Raw genomic sequence first — 20,862 nt, 5'->3', positions numbered from 1 at the left:
TTGCTCTGGCAGCTATAACTAATTTTTTCCCAGACAAAATTATATTGGCTGTTACTGGTTACCTTTAAAAAACTTCCAAAGATAGAGTGATCCTCTAAAAGAATATTTATTTTTATTTAAAAAATATAATACATCAAAGAGAAGCAGTTACACTTTAAACAAGACATAAAACCTTTTCATTGAATTCAGAAGGAGGATAATTTGCTTTAGTTCACTGTCACTCTGGATGCCAAGAAGAAGAACAATTTCCATTTTATTCCTCTGTGAGCATCAGAAATAAAGATGAGAAATTTTAGTTATAAGTGAAGTCTTAGAATTTTAATTTTACTCAGAAACTAAAACTTCCTCAGTACAATACCTTTTCTTCATTTTGTTCCACATCCAGTGGAAGTCCTGAAATCAGGGATGTTCTTACATTTACCGAGTGTTAAGGATTGAATGTTTGTGTCCTCCCCAAATTTATATGTTGAAATCCAAATCCACTTCCAATGTGACAGTATTAGGAACTGAGGCCTTTGAGAGATAATTAGGTCATGACGGTGGAGCCCTCATGAATGAGATTAGTGCTCTTATAAAAGGGACCCCAAAAGAGCTCACTCCTGTCTTTATACCATGGGAGGATATGAGTTTACAACCCTGAGGAGAGCTCTCACCAGAACGTGATCATGCTGGCACTTTGATCTTAGACTTCCAGGCTCTAGGTTGTGAGAAATAAATTTGTGTTATTTATAAGCCACCCAGTCTATAGTATTTTATTATGGCAGCTTGAACTGATGAACACACTGAATTTGCTTCTTCAGGTCAACTCCACTATGGTTTAAAAATAATTTATTTTCTCATCTACTCTCTGCAGATTTCTTCACATAATAATTGTTCTATGGCTACCTTATTCATTTTGGAAGTTTTGCTTACTTTTTTGTTTACATTCATAATAAAAAATTCCTGACAAAATTTAAAATATTCAACAGAAACCAGCATATTATACAATAATTATTTATTACTAAGTAATAAACAACTGTGTTTACACTGATAATGAAAATAAGAAAAAACCAACACAAATATGGCAGATCCTCATTTTCTAAAGAAATATATCTTTATTGACTTTTTCCATTTTGTTACAAAGCAGTTAAAAAATTCATCCTTGAACTTGCATGCTGTTCAATGTTATGAGGCTGCCTCCTTATGAGACTGTCAGTGGGGCTGTAGTAAGTTTCCTTAAGCACCACAGAAGATAATCATTGCTTTGTCCCACTTTTACAGAAAAGAATCCAAGTTTCATTGGATAGAGTATGCTTAGCTCTCTTGAAGAAGACCAGTTTAGTGGATTAATGTATAATTTACATACAGTAATAAAGACAAACTTTGAATCTTTACAGATTAAATGCCCACTTTATACCATGGTGTAATTGTTTGAATTATTGGTGAGTGTACAGCATATAGATGTAGATGTACTAGATATGTCTATAAATAAAATAGTGCTTTGTTGTAACAATATTCTTTGGCTGATTTAAATGCCTATAGTGGACTCTTAAAAGACTAAAAAGAAAATGGCCCCACTATTATTGTCAATCTTAACACTGAGCTTGTGCGGAAGGTTCCTATACTGTTGACTGTTAGCATCTCCAGGTCCACGATATATTCTCTTGGTCCTGATAACGACTTCACCAGCACAAGCATTGCACTTACAGGACTTGTTTGCTAAAATAAAAGAAAAAAGAGGGAGGGAGAGGAGAATTTTTCTTGAATTGCAATTTCTATTATTTGTGAGTATACCTAGTCCTATAAGAATTAGGGGAAGAATTTTGAGGGTAGAATAAAAGTCACTACTTAACTCCGTCTTGGTTTGAATCTTTCTCGTTTCTTTTTCCCTTGTCCACACAATAGTCATTACTTCCAAGTTACAGGGACCTGCTTTTCTGATAGTTTTGTGTTTTCTATACATCCCTCAGTATTATTTTTTCTCTTCACTTTTATTGATAGTACCAGTCTTTATAGAGACTGTAGTTCAGGTGAGAATGTGATAATGTTTGAACTGTTAAACAAAATTATCATCTTTCACTTCTTAGCATTATGTATTTGTTTACATTCTAGTAGGTGAAGAGACATGTAAATAGTTCATTTCAATAGAACATAGCAAATGCTAAGATATATGAGGTTATGTAGGGTATGTATGAAGATACACTAGGTGAAAAATACAGGGGAAAAGAGGAGGGACCCTAAAGCATTGAGGAAAGGCTTTTGAATGTGTGAGGATAGTCACCAAAGATAACTGGAAGTTTTGTTAAGAAGTGTGTTCAGGAGAACTGAATGCAGTTTCATTCTGATGAAGAATGTGATGAGTGCTGGAGAGTAGAAGGAGATGAGTTTGGAGGGGTAGGTTAGTAGATGTGCGAATCTGAATGCCAGAGGAAAGCAGGGATAGAGACAGAAGATTAGGATTTAGCAGTCACTTCAATGAGTGTACACTAAACTAAGGGACAGAATGTATGTGCGATAAGGCTGGATCTGGGAGAAGCCAATATTTAAGGAGTAGGCAGAGGAGAAGCCATTGAGGGAAGCTGAGAAGAAGCAGATGATTAAATGGGAAACAAATGAATGGCCAGCAGTGTCCAATAGAGTAGTGAGGCTGAGGGAGACTGGAACCGAAAAACGCCCTCTGGATTTAGCAGTACAGATGTCATTGGTGGCTTTTTTTTTTTTTTCAGAGCAACTTCAGTAGGGTAATGGGAACAGAAGATAGAAAGGTGACCAGGAGGTGAGAAAGCAGAGACTGTGTTTACAGGCTGTGCTTTAAGAACCTTGGCTGGGAAAGGAGAGGAGAACAAGGGCAACATCTAGAGGGAGGCAAGTTGAAAACATAGGAGGTAAATGGGAGTTCGATGGAGCAAGGTTCTAGAGGAGATGGAAGGAAAAATACAGGTGGTGGATTGGCCTTGATTGACAGAAGTGAAACCTCATCTTGGAAAAACTCAAGGGAGAAGGTACGAAGGGGGACACATGAACTTAAATTTGCAGAGGTGAGTGGGAAATTCAGGTAATTCATGTCTGTTGGTCTCAGTGGTTTCAGAAGAGTAGGGGAAGGGTCCAAACTTAAAGCATGTACAAACTGAACTCACCTTCCTCTCCACACTGGTTCCTTCTTCCCTATCTTAATAAATGGCACCACCACCATTTACTATTGCTTAAGGCAGAAACTTATCTTTGGAGGTTATCTTTGGTGATTCCTCCTCCTCCACTTCCCCTTAGCAAATGACTTACCAACTCATATAGTTCTTCCTATATCTTCATAAATCTGTTCACTGTTTTTGGACTCACTGCTACCACTACCACACTAGTACTGCATCTCTTGAACTACTAACTAGTCTTTTCATTTCTATTCTTGTCCTACTCCAATCCAGGCTCTGCATTGTAGCCAGGCATCATTTTTAACATGAAAATCCAATAGCAACTTCTCTACCTGAATCCTTAATATGATCCCTAAGGCCCTGCTCATCTCTCTAGGCTTCTCTCAAGCCACTCCACTGACAGCACTTGGAGTTTCAGACCAACTGGACTGATTTTTATTCCTTCTATTTGCTAGTCTTTAATTGCTAATCTTCAGCTTAAGTCCACTTCTTTCAGGAGGCTTCCAGACCATTCCTATCTTCTTAGCAGTTGACCTGTTAGGCATCCAAGCGCACTTGCAACTCCCTATTGTAACATTCAGCATAACTGTGAGCACTTGCTCAGTGTCTTGACTATGACCTCCATTGGGGTAGGGATTGGCTTGGCTTCATTCACTGTTGTGTCTCTAGAATCCAGCAGGTGCTTGCCCCTTGAAGGTAATAGTAATTCCTTGAAGGCTTTGGTTGAATAAATTCTTTCATTTAAAAATATTTTTTGAGCCCCTGCCAAGTGCCAGGTACATTCCATGTGCTGAGTATAGAAGAGTGAATCAACAGGGGAAGTCTGTTTTCATTACACCCATACTGTAGTGCATGACATAGACCAATGAATACTATGCAAAGTGGTGATAAAGGCTATGAAGAAAATAGGCTCAGTAAGGCATAGATACTGGGTGGTATGGGTGGGGAGGATGGTATTCTGCCTTCTAGTTTGTGTACTACTTCTTTATAATATGTCCCCTTTTCCAGGGAAGAAGGTTTTCTCAGTATTCTCTGAAAAGGAATATAAGTAAAATCCTATATCTTATAATCTTCAAAGACCAGGTCCAGTATCATGACCACCAAAAAACATTCTTTGTCTATTCCAGCCAACATTAATTCTTTGATGTCTTGGACCACGGAATTAGACATAAAATTGCTCCCTTTCCCTGCCCAAAGGTGTTAACTTTTGCCAACACAGCAATATTTAAAGCTGTTTAAAATAAGTGTGTATTACATACACCTCACATCGGTCTGAGGATACAGTAGGTGCTTAATTAAGGCCTGATGATTGACTCTTATGCCTTCTACACAGGTGGATTTTCAGTGGAGAAATTTTGTAGCATTTAACCCCACTACTTTTTTAATTACGTGATAAGAAATAATCTTAGAATGGCTTTTTATTTCAAATAGTTTTTGTTTTAAATAATTTAAAATTTAGTCTGGGATTATAAAAATTGGCAATGTTTTATATCACTTATGGGAAAAAAAAGATTTTACTTGAGAAAAACACTGTGAGAATTTATATTTGAAAATATCAAGTCGATCAATGCACTGATATGAATCATAAAACTTTTAAACTGCTATGTTTATTGCAAGGAAAATAACATGCTGGAACTTTGCTTAACTGTCGATTATGCTAGAAATTTTATTTTTTTAAACTATAGCTGAAATTTCAAAATGGAAAGTTATTTTTTAAAAAGATTTTGAGATGAACCTGTTTTATTGCCATGGGTTACAAATAATGTCATTTGTTTGGGCTAGAATTATTAAATTGGTATTATCTGAACTGTGTGAAATTCATTTAGAGTAAACTTCTTACAAATATCTAGTATATCTCAAATTGAAAGCATCAAATGTTAAAGAAGTTTATTCTTAGCTGTTAGAAAAAAAGAATAGCAATAGATTTGGGGTTGGATTTTTTCTCTTCAGAAGTTGGTCATAAGAAATTAATCATTTTTAATTTACTGGCAAAGAAACAGAATCACATAATTCTGGAGTTGGAAAGGAACTTAAAATATCAAAGAACAGGATAAACATGTAAACATTAAAAATCTGTAAACTTCACCACAAAGATGAATTTCCCAATTTACTTTTCATGTTCTCAAAATGAAATATTGACTTTAAAATTTGGTTAAAAATGAAGAGTGCCCAAAGGAGTTTTGAGAAAATTGTAACTGGATGAATAACATCCTTAGCGTGAAATAGTTACCGTAACCCTGCAAACTGCTTGGTGGGGTGCCATCATTTTCACATGAAGTGGTGAGCCGTATTTGAAATATGTCAGAATTTTAACCTAAAATGAACTTTTTGAGCCTTTGCAGGGGGCCTGGAAGGCTGAGGCATCAGAGTCAGGGAGATCTGCTCGGAAGCCCTTGGAAGGATGAGGGGGTGGTGAGAGCCAGTTTAAAGGAAGAGAGGCAGGGGCATGGGGAAGCAAAGATAATCCAGGAGATACTGTGAAGAAAGAAATAGCAGAATTTAGAGAGAGATTTCATCTAGGCAGTGAAAGAAATGGAAAACACAAAGGTGACCTCACATTGTGTGCCTGGAGGTTTGGCAACAATGGTACAACTCCTGGCACATTTGGTGCAGGGGGTTGGGGTCATTTTTCAGGGACTTCCAGGTTTCAGTTTTAGTGTGAATGGAAATAATTTTGCAGGTGTGACAAGGAATTTATAGTTTCTGAAAAGTTCTCCAGGAATTAATTTTTCTATGTACAATTAAATAACTATCACTGATTTGTGGTATCTATTTGGGGTATGTGTGTTTGTGTAGGCTTGTGTTTTGTAGGTCACACACAACTCCATTAGAGTCTTCAACTTGGTTTCTGAGTGACTTTAGAGAAGCTCCTAAATCTGAGTCTCACTTTTCTATAGAGATGGAGATGAAATGTTAGTATCTCTCTGACAGTGTTACCAAGGGGATTAAACGAGATAATGCACACAGGAAGACCTTACACAATGCTTGCACATAAAAACTCTTTAAATGTTAGCTTTCCTTCCAAGTGAATACCACCAAACAGCAACAGCAAACTTGCACTTTTCCCAACAACTATGGCTGCCCTCAGTGTACTCACTCTTAGGTAGAACTCTCCATTTTCATTTCCAGATTTAATCCGAAAAGTATTGATAGTATTGGCATAAATGGTTGTGGCCTGTATCTGGAAGATGTCTGACGGCACAGACCTATCAGATCGGATGCTCATGTATTTGTAGACTATGGACTGGGGAAGTTCTCGGCACACCGCACTTGAGACTGGGCAAACACATCGGCTGCAGAGAAAAACAGAAATATTTCCCAGTTTGGCTGGTAAGACCAAAGCTTCCTGCTTTCAAAAGTTCTAATTTTCTCTTACTTCTCTGATGTTAGAATGTACGGATCTTGACAAGGATTTCGTGGGTAACAACGGAAGCCACCATGATAATTCCAACACATTTCATCTTCCCGACATTCATTTGTGGTCTCACACTCATTTATATCTGTGGACACATAGGGTAAAAGAATTTACTGATGTAAATAAATTGTGTAAGTGGCAGATTAAGGTTTGTAAGGTAAGAGGTATATGGGGTTACCTAGGTTAAATTTCATTTGTTTTTAGACACAAGACTGAGTAGGACTTGCATTTAATTCAGGACAGATGTAGCCTAAGTCGTCCTAGACAGATTAGTATGTGTCATTTGATAATATTTTTTATCAAGCACCTATTGTTCATCTGTTGAATTCAAAGCCAAATGTTAGCCATTGGCCATACTTATAAAAAAATGAAAGAGGGGTGCCTGGGTGTCTCAGTCAGTTAAGCATCTGACTTCAGCTCAGGTCTTGATCTTGTGGTTCATGAGTTCGAGCCCCACATGGGGCTCTGTGCTACCAGCTGAGAGCCTGGAGGCTGCTTCGGATTCTGTGTCTCCCTCTCTCTCTGCCCCTTCCCTGCTTGCACACACACACACACACACACACACACACACACACACACACACACCCCTCTCTACCTCTCTCAAAAATAAATAATAAACATTAAAAAAAAAAGTGAAAGACACCAGTTCTTGCCCTTGGGTAGATTGTAATTTAGTTAAGAATACAGATATGGCAATAATTATAAAATAAAATGGAATTAAACAAGAGATAGATAAGTGTAGTAGCAGATTAGAAGCGGAATAAATTCTGCCTGGAGGGTTAGAAGGCTTCAGGAAGGAAGAGGCATCTCTGTTTGGCCTTGAAGTGTGGTGGGTAGACAGGATTTTCATGGTTGGGGTAGGGAGGGTCTTCCAGGTTGAGAAAGCAGGAAGCAAAATCTATGGAGAGGGCATCTGAATGTGTGGCTCAGGAGTTCCCAAAAGAGGTGAGGCTTAGAGGTGTGGACATGCGGGTGGAGTACAGTATGCAGGTGGAGACTTGATGCTCTGGGAGTGGATGACACTGTCTGGAGGAAGCATAACACAAGAAGTGAAGCTATGAAGTGTTCCACCTTGGGCAGCATAGATAGCTATTTAGAGACAGTGTGTTAGAAGGGGAAGTAAAGAAGGGGCTCTGATGAGAGGCAACCCAGGAAGAGGCAGTGTGAGGAAGCCAGAAGGGAAGAGAGCCCCAGAAAAAGAGGGCCATAGAAAGGCCAGGCTGGACAAGGACTGGTTTTAGATTTGGGAATTAGGAGCCTTCATATGACATCTGAGAGAACACTTTCACTGGAGAGCCATTATATTTACAACAACAACAGCAACAATGAAAATTATATTAATGTTAACATCCCTGGCTATGTCTATCTCCTGTTACATTTGAATAATGATTTAGATTTTATTCAATATAAGCCTTTCTGAATCATTCCTCCTCATAATCAGGTACGTTCATTCATTAATTTACTCATTCCATAAGTAATTTACTGAATCCCTGCTGCAAGCCAGCAATGGGCTAGTTGCTGGGATTTAATCTGTTTTTCCTATCAGAATCTCATACCTCATGTTCTTTTTGGGAGACCTTTGTTGCTCTCTGCTTTGCATTATTGAAATCTACATGTTTGTCTTAACCCTTCCATTAGCTTATAAACCCCTTGAGGGCAGGCTGTAGTATCCATCTTTATATCCCTTCATCACCTAGCATTAATGTAACTCAGGGGCACCTGGCTTTTGAGAAATATTAAATTGAACTAAGTTGTTCTTCACACAAATCATGTAGACATAGGTGAGAAAGATATTATCTCTATTTGACATGGAAGAAAAACAGATAAGGGTTAAGTAAGTTGCCCAAGTTCATACAGTTAGTGACAGGCATCTTTCCACTGTAAGGTACTGCATCCTCTAAATGAGAATAATTCCATGCCTTGTCTTTGGAGGAAAAAAAATGTATTTTTCCCTTCCAAACTGGCCAAAGCTATCTGGAACCCAAGAGAGACTGGAAGTTTCCAAGAGTTTCCAAGAGTCAGTTATAAGAAGTGTCTTCTTTTGGAGTGGCTATGGCTAAAGAAAGAATTTAGATCCCTTAGAAGAAATTACAATCAACTTGTCCTTTCAATATTCTTCACTCCTCTGAAAAATAAAGATGCTGTTTAGCTACAAGGAAAACTAAGACTGATTTGTTATGTGGAGACCAAGAAGGGCAAAAGGAAACTTTATGTAATAATTTCATTTATTACTTCCATTAATTTAGAGCCTAGCATAATTAACACCTTAATCATTCTGGAATGTTTTTCAGAAATTATTAATAGTATTAAAATATTTGATGAATGTGTGTCTGTGTGTATGTGTATTCTCTCTGTTTCTCTGTCTTTCTCCTTCTCTGTGGCCTCCTCCACCCCATCCAAACACACACAGTGTTTTCATTTTTGCAAGGCTGTGGAAATGAGAACAGTTATTTCATCCTCAAAATGAGCTTTTTGTGTAAAGGTAAGAATCTGAACTCTTTCGTTTTTACTTTAGTCTATGGACGACGCTGGGAAGAGATGATTTTAGTGGAGAAAACCAATTGCTTTGTACCTTAAAAGAATGTTAAGTCTCTCTCATAAAAAATGTTTTTGGCTTAGCCAAACATTCTGGAGCTGCATATCTTCAAGATATAACACTCATGAATCCCTTATTTGCAATTCTAGTGCATTTTTCACCTTTAGTTGTAACTGAAATGTTTTCATATACTAGAGTAGGCAGGTAAGATTCCACTGTATGTTAATTTGTTTGTCTTTTGCTGAGGATCAAATCCATTTGTGATAAAAAACACATAGACATTTTTTTGCAGGACTCCAGGGAAATTGGTTAGGACATCCCACTGGCTAACATTTTCCTCCATGTAATATTCATGTTAAAAGTCTCAGTTAGGCTTTAAAAAATAAAATCATTGGAATGCAATGTTTTCCCACAATTAACATTAAAGTCCCCAGTAACCTGGAAAGGGGATTAAAGGGGTTCATTGTGCAATGAATGCCATTCTGATTATGCTCATATTTAGTAGATGGAGTCTAGTTGAAAGGCCATATGCATACTATAAAACCGCAGGTCCTGGATGTTCGGTGAATTAATATTTTCCTATAAAATCATGATATAGACTGAGTATCCCTAGTATCTCTTTTCCTTGGTCTTTTCCTTTCTTGAAGGATTTATTGCTCCTGTATGTCTTTCTCAGTTCTGATTAAAAAGGACTCTCTAGAGAAGATTTGCTACTAGTCACTTACATGGCTAAGTACATGTTACAAGAACATCTTGGGGCTGCCTGGGTGGCTCAGTCAGTTAAGCATCTAATTCTTGATTTTGGCTCATGTCATGATCTCACTGTTTGTGAGATCGAGCCCTGCATTGGGTTCCATGCTATCAGTGCAGAGTCTGCTTGGGATTCTCTCTCTTCCTTTCTTTCTGCCCCTCCCCTGCTCGTTCTCTCTCCCCGCTCCATCAAAATAAATAAATAAACTTTAAAAAATCTTGGATTGTAAGGCTTTATAGTTTATGTAAGGCTTTATAATTTTTATGTATATTATTTCATTTCATTCTCACAACTCCCTTTTCCAAAGTTAAGGGTCAAAGATTTTCATAATTTGTTCAGAATTACATAGATAGAAGACTAGGACTCAGATTTTCTGTCTTCAAGTTTAGTCATTTTTTTTTTTTACTTGTTCACTGCTTTATGTAAATGTAGGGGTTTATACTAGCCTTTCTAGGATTATCTATACTTTTGGTTCTATCCAAGCAAATCTTTTCCCTGTTAAAGAAATTTTAAACGACATTGTAGCATTGGAGGTGTATAGGTGTGAAGATTACCTGAATGTTTATTTTAAAACTGGACCCTAGGATATTAGCTATTTTTGGATCTATAGGTTTTTTTTGCTGAAGAACTCAAGCTAATTTTAAGACACATGAGGCTGATTTTCTCAGTACCTAAATTACTACCCAATTTATAATCTTGGTATTTTAGAGAATTGAGACTAGTTTGAGGTTTGCCTAACCCACATATTAAGTTTATTCTCTGGACTCAAACTCATGGCAAGATATTTTAATAATTGAATCTTTTTGGGTTGTGATTAAAAGATGTGTATCATAGGGGCGCCTGGGTGGCGCAGTCGGTTAAGCGTCCGACTTCAGCCAGGTCACGATCTCGCGGTCCGTGAGTTCGAGCCCCGCGTCAGGCTCTGGGCCGATGGCTCGGAGCCTGGAGCCTGTTTCCGATTCTGTATCTCCCTCTCTCTCTGCCCCTCCCCCGTTCATGCTCTGTCTCTCTCTGTCCCAAAAATAAATAAAAAAAAAAAACGTTGAAAAAAAAAAAAGATGTGTATCATAGAGATTATATAGGCTATATAGAAGAGATATCAGTATTTTATTAAAATTACTTACATCTTAAGAAAGAAAAATAATTACTTTAAATTTCCAAAAAGTCAGTGTTAACTGAATAATACCCTTTTGATGAGATTTGCATAATGCATGATGAGCAAGGGAAAAAAGAGTTCAAATTATATGCAAGATGGAAAAAATGAAAGTCTATGGTAGAGAATCCTGTATCTCTCTCCCTGCTTTTCCTGGTTAAAAATGAACACTTAACAGATATGAAAACAATAAGCCTACCTTGACATGTTCTACTTCTCACCACTTGGTATCCCTGGGGGCACATACACGAGAATTTCCCAGGTTCATTGACACACTGATATTGACACAGGTAGCTTGAGGTTCTGCATTCATCAATATCTGTTGAATTAGACAAGAGCAAGGACACAGAGTTGAAAAACGTACAGGTCACTACTTTGGTAATATTTTTAAAGATAAGGTAAGAGGGTAAAAATACTATAAACTCTAAAAAAGAAATATAATACTTTATAAGAAGCTCAAAGGAAAATTATACAATATCAGCTCATTTCCCCTAGAACTTTGCCACACATCAGTTTTACTCAATTATTGCTGAGAGTTTGGCAAATCTCAGACCTCACATTACTGACTGAACAGACTGAATGAATGAATTGGGAATTCAAGTGAAGAATGCTTTGCATTTCTCAATGGTGATGTCTTTGTAGTTTGTTCAGAAGGGCAGAAGCAGCTGTCCAGAGCCAGGCCTTTTTGGTTTTGAGCATAGTGGCATGATGTGAAACCTCTCCAGGTGGGGTATGACCTCTGTGGCCCCAAGTAAAGCTGGAAGGAAGTCAAAGACATCAAGTGTCAATGGCATTCCCCTCAGGATGTCTTATGCCTTTTGAATTGCACAGTGGAACACTCATGGGCAATGGACTCTGAAGGTCATCCTTCCAATTAAATGGCCCTCTTTTTACTCATGTGGAAAGCGAAGCCCAGGCAACTTAAGAAATGTGTGCCCAAGTCAAACAGTGGCAGGAATAAGACTACAGGACAGGTCTCTTGGTTTATATTCTACTGTTTCTGAATGTGATCATTTCTCCTCAGACTTAAGTGTGTGTACCAGTCATTTGGGATTCTTGTTAAATGCAGCCTCTAACTCACTAGGTCTGGTCTGGGGCCTGAGATCTCTATTTCTTGCAAGTAGAGACAAGGAAGTGTCAATGCTGCTGGCCATCAGATCACTTTGAGAAGCGAGACACCAGAACACCCTTCTAATTATTAGACCCAGCCTGTATCTAATATTTCAGTTATTTTGTCCCTTCTCCTTTCTCTTGGTGACAAACTAAAAAGCCAATGTTATCACAGAACTTAATTAAAGAATAGAATTTCCATGCATAAAAATTTGTTTTCATAAACAGGTACATAATTGGATAAAGCAGCAGAAAATATAGGGATTGAACTGTTATTGCAAATTATTTGGAAAATATTTCACCTTCACAGTTGAGCCTGTCACTGCTTAGTTCGTATCCTTGATTGCACTGACAGATGAATGAACCAAGAATGTTGTAGCATTGCTGAGCACATTGATTGCTGGCATCACATTCGTTTATATCTGAAAGGAAAAGTTATATACACTCATATATCTACGTCTTCAACCATATCCTTACTCTTTTGTACCTATGTCATCTAATGATAAGTGAATAATTCCCTAGTTGGATTCTTTGCCCTGCAGAAGCTCACTGGAGAACATCCATTCAGGTTTCATATTTGTTGGAATAACTTCAAACATCTGCCATACACTTCTTTTGGAAATACCAGAATATTTCTTTCTGGGGATGACAGTTAGTTTTGTGTTTGATGAGTCTTTCCAAAAGAATTTAATGATTCTAATAAATATACATTCCAGCATCTATTTTCTTTTATTGTTGTTCAAATGCAAAGTGCCAAGTCTATAAATAATTGATATAAGACATTTGTACTGATACAGTCTCTCAGCATGCTGTGGTGAAGATTTATCTGTGCTATTTATTACTTTTTAAATGGGTTCTGTTAAATTCCATTACAATTATAGCATAAGCTGTTGAGACCCATACAGAGTTTTGCAATGCTCCAAGGCACTGAAAATGTTGTGAAAAGGCATTTTTCCTGCACTAGATTCTTTCCATGTCATGCCAATCTTAAAATTTGTGCCATGACACTGCATTCTGAAAGGGGAGAAGAAGCATGTAAAAATCAGATGCACTTTCAGTGGAAAGTTTATGTACTTGAACTTGCAGTAGCCCTTTGGCACCTTCAGCATTTATATCACACACTGCTGACTAATTGGTGTGCGTATATCAGTTGATCTGTAGTTTTTTATATTTTTGATAAGCCCACAGAGGACAACTAAAAACCAACATTAACAAAGTTTCCATTCACATCTTGATGTGTTTTAAGAGACAAATTGGTTATTGTCTTTTCAGCTTTGTGCAGGGAAGATGATGGAAATCAGTTCACTCAAGAACACAGAAAAACTGGAAATAGAACAACATGGTATGACGTTTCCTTTTTTTGAAGATAGAAATCAGTCAGTATGGCAGCGCCCCAAAAGCTTACCTACACAGGTATAGTTGTTTGCGGCCAACTGAAACCCAGGACTGCACTGGCAATAAAATGATCCTGGTGTGTTCACGCATCTTTGGTGGCAATATGGAGGGATGGTGCATTCATCTATGTCTGGGTTATCAGGCACACACACAAAGAGAACCAAATTATTAACTATCCATAGTTGTTAGCTCTTAAGTTCTCAGCAGGACATTATCTAGGAAACCTAGCTGGAGAAAATCTCCCTTAAAATAATTGTCCCTATCTTTTTAAATTAGTGTTTGTGTTTTAAATATACTCTGCATTCTGCAGCTGAGTGAGATGTTAGAAACAAAGACTTCATAAAGCTGGTTGAGTGGGTTGAGATTTAAAGACAGAAGAGTAATTATGACTATTTCACATATATAGAAGTATTAGTTTTGGGATCTAAAAAATTATTTGTAATGGTAAAAGTAAAAAAACTGCAGAAGAATTGAGCGATGTAGCATAATCTAAGCGACAGGAGGTGTGGTCTCCTGCTCAGCTGATTACATTGGCAAAGTCACATAAACGTCTGGTGTCTAGGTTTTTTCTTTTGTAAAATGTGGATAGTAATACTTGCTATGTGTATCTTATGAAGTTTCTGTGAGAATCAAATGAAAGAATGCCATGGAAGGAATAGGACGCTACACAAATTACCTCTTGAGAGTGACCTCTGACACATTGATGAAGTGTTCCAGGCTGTGTTCTTCTCAGATAAATATTTCCAACTATAAAATGCTCAGCTGAGAACTTGCAGAGTAGGATTAACATCTTAGAAGCATAATAAAATTTCATTAACTCTACGCTTTGTGACAATTCTAACATGGAGTGTGTGATTTAAAATAACAATTATGCACGTACTATGTAAGACTATGTAGTGACACTAACTTCTGATAAAAAACAAAAACCAAACAATAATGCTGAACCCTTCTACCTAAAACTGTGGAAGGCAGTATGCTTAAGTGGCCTCAGGATAACCTGAATTGGAATCTTTGTTCTGGCAATTACTAGCATGGTCTTAACCTCTCAAAGCTTCCATTTCCTCCTCTGTAAGTGATAATACTACAATATGGTCGACTTGTTGGGAGGATAACATGAAATTATGTAGGCAAACTTTCTTGCACAAAATGGGTAAAAATAAATGGCAGCTATTATTAATAAGCTGCAAAATAGATTTGATTTCACTTGAATATTGAAATAAAAGGTAATGATATTGACATGGCTTTCTACCTCATTTATTGAGGTGTCTGCTCAAATGTCACTTCAGGGAGGCCATCTCTGCCCATTTATATAAAATAGCTTCTTCTGCCCCATCTGTCCCCTTTTCCTGCTTTATATTTCTTTGTAGCCATTGATACTCCTTGGGATTGTGTTATGTGTTTATTTGCCTCTTGTCTGTCTCCCTCACTATAATGCATGGCAAATAAGACCTGTATCCTTTTGAGGCAAAGGTAAAGTATTTTTTGTCTGTTCACTGCTGTGTGCTTAATACCTGGAACAGGGTCTGGCATAGTAGGTGCTCGATAAACATTAGTTGAATGAGTGTAGACTTCATACTAATTAAGAGCAATTTTAGCATGGTTCTTCCTAGTACCCAGTATTATAGCCAGGTGCCAGTATTGAAAGTTAGTTTCTATAAATGGTATCTTCTAATAGCTCCATGAGGGCCGTGATTCTGTAAACTGTGTTTGTTCACCATGATGGCCCAGCACTTAGAACAGTATGTGGTATATAGTCAGCCCTCAGTAATACTTGATGTATGTCTTCTCAACCAGTAAGCATCTACTGAATCACTGTTATTTGCAAGTGCTGTGTTTGGCACTGCTGGTTTTTAATGATGATAAATACATGTACATTGTACCTTGTCTAGCATGGAAGAAAGGCATGAAAACATATTACTGCATGGAATGATAAGATCAACAATAAGAAAGCTACACAAGGTACAGAGAGAGCACCACTCTACTCAAGGTGTGGCCTCCTGACCACTGCTGATCCGTGGACTATTTGGACCAGTCCACGACAAATAAGTACAGAAATTCAGAATATGTATTTAGGAATAGCAATTTGGTATTGCCACAACATTTTTATTGTATTTTACAGTAGTATTGATCTGTAACAGACTAGAAATTTACAAAAAAAGATCCATCAAGGGGCACCTGGGTGGCTCAGTAAGCCTCCTACTTTGGCTCAGAGGTCATGATCTCACAGTTCATGGGTTTGAGCCCCGCATCAGGTTCTGTGCTGACAGCGTGGAACCTGGGGCCTGCTTCCAGTTCTGTGTCTCCCTCTCTCTCTCTGCCTGCCCCCACCCTGCCACCCCCGCTCACACTGTCTCTCTTTCAAAAATAAATAAACATTAAAAAAAAAAAAGATCCATAAAGTTTGAGAAGTACTGACAAAGAGGAGGGAGTAACTAATCATATCTGGGTAAATCATGGAAGACTTCTCAGAAGAAGTAACCCTGAGCTGGGATTTGGAAATTGAATAGGAGTTTGCCAGGGGTGCATGTTCCTGGTGCTGAAAGAGCTTATGTACAGACACTAAGGTGTGACATTGTGTGATGTATGTGCGGAACTATAACTAGTGGACAGGACTGAAGTGTAATATTTTGTGTGTGTGGCGGGGGAGGTATTGATACCACAGAGGATCTGATGGAAGAAGATCTTATATGTTCTGTTGACGAATGTAGAGTTGGTTCTGTGGGTGAGGGGAACACCAGGGCAGCCCCATGATTAGATCTGAATTTAAGAATGTTTCTTCCTGCCATATCATATAGGGCTATAAGAATACATTTTATTTTTAATTGTTCCCATAGTAGGTTGAGTTAGTTCTTTTTCTATACCTTTTATACCCTAAGGTGTTTATTTTCCTGACTAATCCAGTGGGCAAAACTTTGGTGCCTGTGGAGTTTTCCACACAGTCTTTTCCTAAATCACAGCTTCAGTCCCACAAATTCTGGGCCTTTCTCAGAGGCTGGGCACCAATCCCAGCACCTGGGCACAACCCCATGGCAGGCAGAACTGGGCCAGGGCCCATGAGGAGCTCAGTGTTGACATCCTGATGTCAACAGCCAGCATTCTCAGGCGAAAATTGATGCTAGCTCCCTGTCCCCACATTCTTATCCTCTCTTACTAAGAGAAAAGAAGTACTTTCCACTGGTGTATGGTAAAAGGCGGTATGTAAATCAATGTCAATATCATATGAATGCAATTGACACAGGGAGTCAATTTAGAAAGTTTCATTCCTGGTGCTGGACCTCATGACTGATCCCAGAACACATTTACTTTTTACTGTTTACTTCTTATTTGCCAGTCAGCCTCCTTATACTATGTTCTTCCAGTCATTCAAAAAAAAAAAAATGCACAGAGCATCTACTTGGCAGGCACTCTTCAGGGACTGGGGAGACAGCAATGACACAAACCAGATCTGGCCCCTGCCCTCAGGTAGCTCAAGTAGAGCTCTCAAGTAGAGGCACATGCTATACTTGGCTTTGCGTTCCCAGCACTGCACCCACTTGCAACATAAAGAATGTTTAGTACATGTCTGTTAACTCATCACATAATGATAGTACGCAGCTATTCCACCCAGGACCAGGCGCTGTTCTAAGCACTCCCACATGTGAGCTCCTGAGGTAGGAGCTCCACACCACAAAGGAAAAAAGTTAACACACAGCCTATGTAAGTCACTTGTGAAGAGCCTCAAAGTGAGTTGGGGGTACAGCTGGGATTTGAACCTCACCATTTGCCCTATAAGCTATGCTATTTTATGAACCAGTGAATAAGGTTCATGTCATCAGTGTTTTAGTGCTATGGCCCCCAAACAGCTAATTTAAAATGATCTCCTTGGTTGCTTTTGTGGTCCCATCCATATGCCAAATTTATGCTTTTGCTTAGTCTACCATGTAACTGACACTTTATACTCACCCTTTAGGTTAGCTCTTTCTCATTAATGTGGAAAATGGATCAGTAGTTAATGAAAGAATAAGCAGTTGTTAGCCATCATTCTCCAAATAAATATGAGTGCTTTGTTTTGAATGACTGAGGTTTAAGCAAGTAAGAGGTTTAGGACAGGATTTTGCTTATTGTTCTGCTGTACTTACCTACACACTGCTCTCCCCGCTTCTGGTACCCCGGGGGGCATTGACAGGCGAAGGAGCCTCGTAAATTGATGCACACTTGGTCAGCTCTACAGTTGTGAGTCCCCGCAGTGCACTCGTCTATGTCTGTTAAAAGGTAGCACAGAGTTTGAGTTGGTTGGGCAGATGTTGCTATCTCCCCCATTTAAAAAAAACTGAAGTATGGTTGACACATAAGTTACACGAGTTTCAGGAATACAACATAGTGATTCCACAACCCCACACATTATGTTATACTCACCGTAAGTGTAGCTATCATCGTCACCATACAATGCTATTATAATACCATTGACTATATGCCCTATGCTGAAATGCCATCATAGTTTCTTTTAAGGAAATAAAGTTTTTGCCCTATTCTTAAGATAATACTCTGTAATATTATATTGGGAATGTTTAAAATTATAAATGATTTCAAGTGTTCAGATAACAATTTTGTAGATGCCAGTGTGTACATTTAACACACGCTAATATTTAGCTGTACTTGCCTTGGCTCACTTTATTTTCAGAAATGAACCATTTGAGATATAGCTAAAGCCTTACTGTATTCTCATCTCTTTACTCACCTGCCTGCCACTATCCTGGTAGGTGTGAACCCTTCCCTGAGATGTTTTTTTTTTACATTTATTACATAGATCTACATCCATTAGAACACACAATATTGTTTTGTGTTTTAAAGTGTAAATAAATTGTATAATACTTGCCTTTTCCATCCAATATATTGCATTTGAGATCATTATGTTGTCAAATCTCTAAAAATCTGTCCAATAACCAGGTATAAATCAAATTTAATACTATGCATTTCCTGTTACCTTTCCTTGCAAATTTCAAAATGCAAAGGATTCAACTAGATCATATTTGTCTAGGGGAGATAGACTGGTGTAGTTTAAAATACATATTTTCCCAAAGCATTTAATTTCAGCTAAAAAACAGATATTTCCCCAAAGCAGTTGTATAGTTTACTAAATGTGCCCTAAGGATTAGGGCACATTTTCTAGTTCTAGAAAAGTAAAAAATGCTCAGTCATAATATAATGAATCTGTTATAATGGATTCCTCTGGGGTCAAAGTGTGATGTGAATTTGTGTGTGTGTACACTCATATTACAGTAATTTATAAGTGAAATTTAATTTTGTCTTTTCAACATTACCTTCGCATTGTTTTGTTTCGTTTTTTACCTTCTCATTTAATTAACTCTCTTACATTATGAAGTTAAATAGATGAGTTCAGAAGATGAAAGGATTATGTGATTTTGGCATTCCTCAACAACTGAACAGTTTAAGCTTTGTTAAAAACTATTGTACAACTCAGGGCACCTGGGTGGCTCAGTTAAACATCCGACTTGGGCTCATGTCATGATCTCATGGTTCGTGAGTTTGAGCCCTGCGTTGGGCTCTGTGCTGACAGTTCAGAGCCTGAAACCTGCTTCACTCAGGTTCTGTGTCTCACTCTCTGTCTCTTTCTCTCTCAAAAATGAATAAACATTAAAGAAATCTTTAAATTAAAAAAAATTGTACAACTTGGAATTCCTAGATGACAAATTTTGCATAAAAACTGAGACAGGCTTAGGGAGCCTTTGATCATCACTGTGGCAAACCCAGGGTGGTGCTTTGGAGCACATAGTGGGCTAAAATTCAATACAAAAAATGAGCCATCTGCAATGAGAATGTATTCCTCAATTCCTGACTTCCTTTAAAGAAGCTCAGAGAGTGGCTCCTGGTATGTTGCCTTTCAAGTCTGTTTCCAGGGAGAACTGCTGCACTTACACTACTAATGTAATAATGTAGGAGGTTCCGGTTAGAAGAGACTTGTCCTCAGATGTCGGCTTTGAATGATAAAAGAGATTCTTTCCAAAAGGAAGAGGGAGGGGAGATGGAAATACTTGGGGGATGTATGTCTGTTTATTGGATAATACCCTATAAAAGCATCTACTTCACATAATTCTTTGAACCTGGTTTTAAAATTTTGGTGACTTTTTGTTACATTTTTAAAATTTTTGTTTTGAAATCCATCATCATCATCATCATCATCATCATCATCATCATCATCATCATCACCATCATTTTCACATCAGTGATTGTAACTCTGTCCTTCTAAGGTCCTATGCAGAGATGCCACGATCTTGCTTTGAAATTATCTGCTCTTTTTTTTGTGTCTTCTATTATTTTCTCTTATGCACTTGATGAAAACATTTCTACTGGGGTTTCTTTCAGAGCTTTATGACTCGCTAATGCAGAAATGACAGCAGAATTCCTATTGTTTTATGTCAAGAACATTTGCCAGCATTTGCAGTGATAACAGCCCTGAGAGATACAGAAATGTGAGATTCAGATGTGGCAAGTTCCCTCAGTACACGCTGGCAGAAGATCAAGGACTGGGGCTGGCTGCTGCATTTTCTAAGGGAGGCCTCGCCAGTGAGGGCGGCTTTTCTTTCTGAGACCTCTCTGCAAACCGCCTCCACCCCATCACATTCCCCATGTCCTACAATTTCCTTCCTACTTGTGTTCAGTTCTAAGGCTCTTTGATAAATAGGCTAATATTTCCAGTGGCCTTAATATATCATTAAATAGGTTTTAAACATAAACATTGTGCCACCTGGACCTACTCCATCTTAAGAACCAGGTCCATTTACTTTCTGAGAAAGATTATTGAATAAAAATATTAAGTGAGTTAAAATAATTTAATAGTAAAAAAAAAATTGCACTGCCACTATATTCTATCCTTTCTCTATCAAACAAACAACCAAAACTTCCATAGGACTCACTGCACCTACCACTGACTTGTGATACTTTTAACATACTTTGTACATACTTGGACTCACTTTAATTTTTAATTCTTTCAGATGGGAAACTTCTTGAAATTCAATAAAACACAATTGCATCAAATCACCTTTAAGAAATTATTCCAAAGGAGTTGATTGTTTGCTTCATCATATACTTAGAGCTGGATCTGCTAGGAAATGAACTGACTACATTTTTTTATGGCTTCTCCAACTCAAGCTTAGAATATTTATCCTCTCCTTTGCTCTTAGCAGTTTATCTAATGCTAAAGGACACATGGACCGGATTTTTTTGAACTATCTTTGATTCTACTATCAATTCATTAGTTTATAAAAAATTTTTTTTCATTAGTTTATTTAAATAACACAATTTTATGATTTTAAAAGTTGTACTTTAAGACCCTGTTATTGGAGCACCTGGGTGGCTCAGTCAGTTAAGCGTCCAACT

At 37.8% G+C, this 20,862-nt stretch overlaps 1 protein-coding gene across 2 annotated transcripts in view; it reads right to left on the bottom strand.

Moving 5' to 3' along the window:
* Nucleotides 1-1,070: 1,070 nt before the first annotated feature.
* The window catches only part of EFEMP1 (EGF containing fibulin extracellular matrix protein 1), a 60,343-nt gene continuing 40,551 nt past the window's right edge, over nucleotides 1,071-20,862 (bottom strand). For both annotated transcript variants that reach the window (XM_058684049.1, XM_058684050.1), the window contains 7 exons: nucleotides 17,604-17,726; nucleotides 13,496-13,615; nucleotides 12,393-12,512; nucleotides 11,180-11,299; nucleotides 6,502-6,625; nucleotides 6,223-6,418; nucleotides 1,071-1,698 (listed from right to left, as the gene is read on the bottom strand). In XM_058684049.1, the coding sequence (XP_058540032.1) occupies nucleotides 1,537-1,698; nucleotides 6,223-6,418; nucleotides 6,502-6,625; nucleotides 11,180-11,299; nucleotides 12,393-12,512; nucleotides 13,496-13,615; nucleotides 17,604-17,726 (965 nt within the window). In that variant the 3' untranslated portion in view covers nucleotides 1,071-1,536. The remainder of the gene's footprint in view (nucleotides 1,699-6,222; nucleotides 6,419-6,501; nucleotides 6,626-11,179; nucleotides 11,300-12,392; nucleotides 12,513-13,495; nucleotides 13,616-17,603; nucleotides 17,727-20,862) is intronic.

Source organism: Neofelis nebulosa, chromosome 9 (assembly GCF_028018385.1).
Source record: "Neofelis nebulosa isolate mNeoNeb1 chromosome 9, mNeoNeb1.pri, whole genome shotgun sequence".
NCBI lineage: Eukaryota > Metazoa > Chordata > Mammalia > Carnivora > Felidae > Neofelis > Neofelis nebulosa.
Note: the sequence above shows the minus strand (reverse complement) of the source record. Positions and strands in the feature narration are given on the sequence as shown.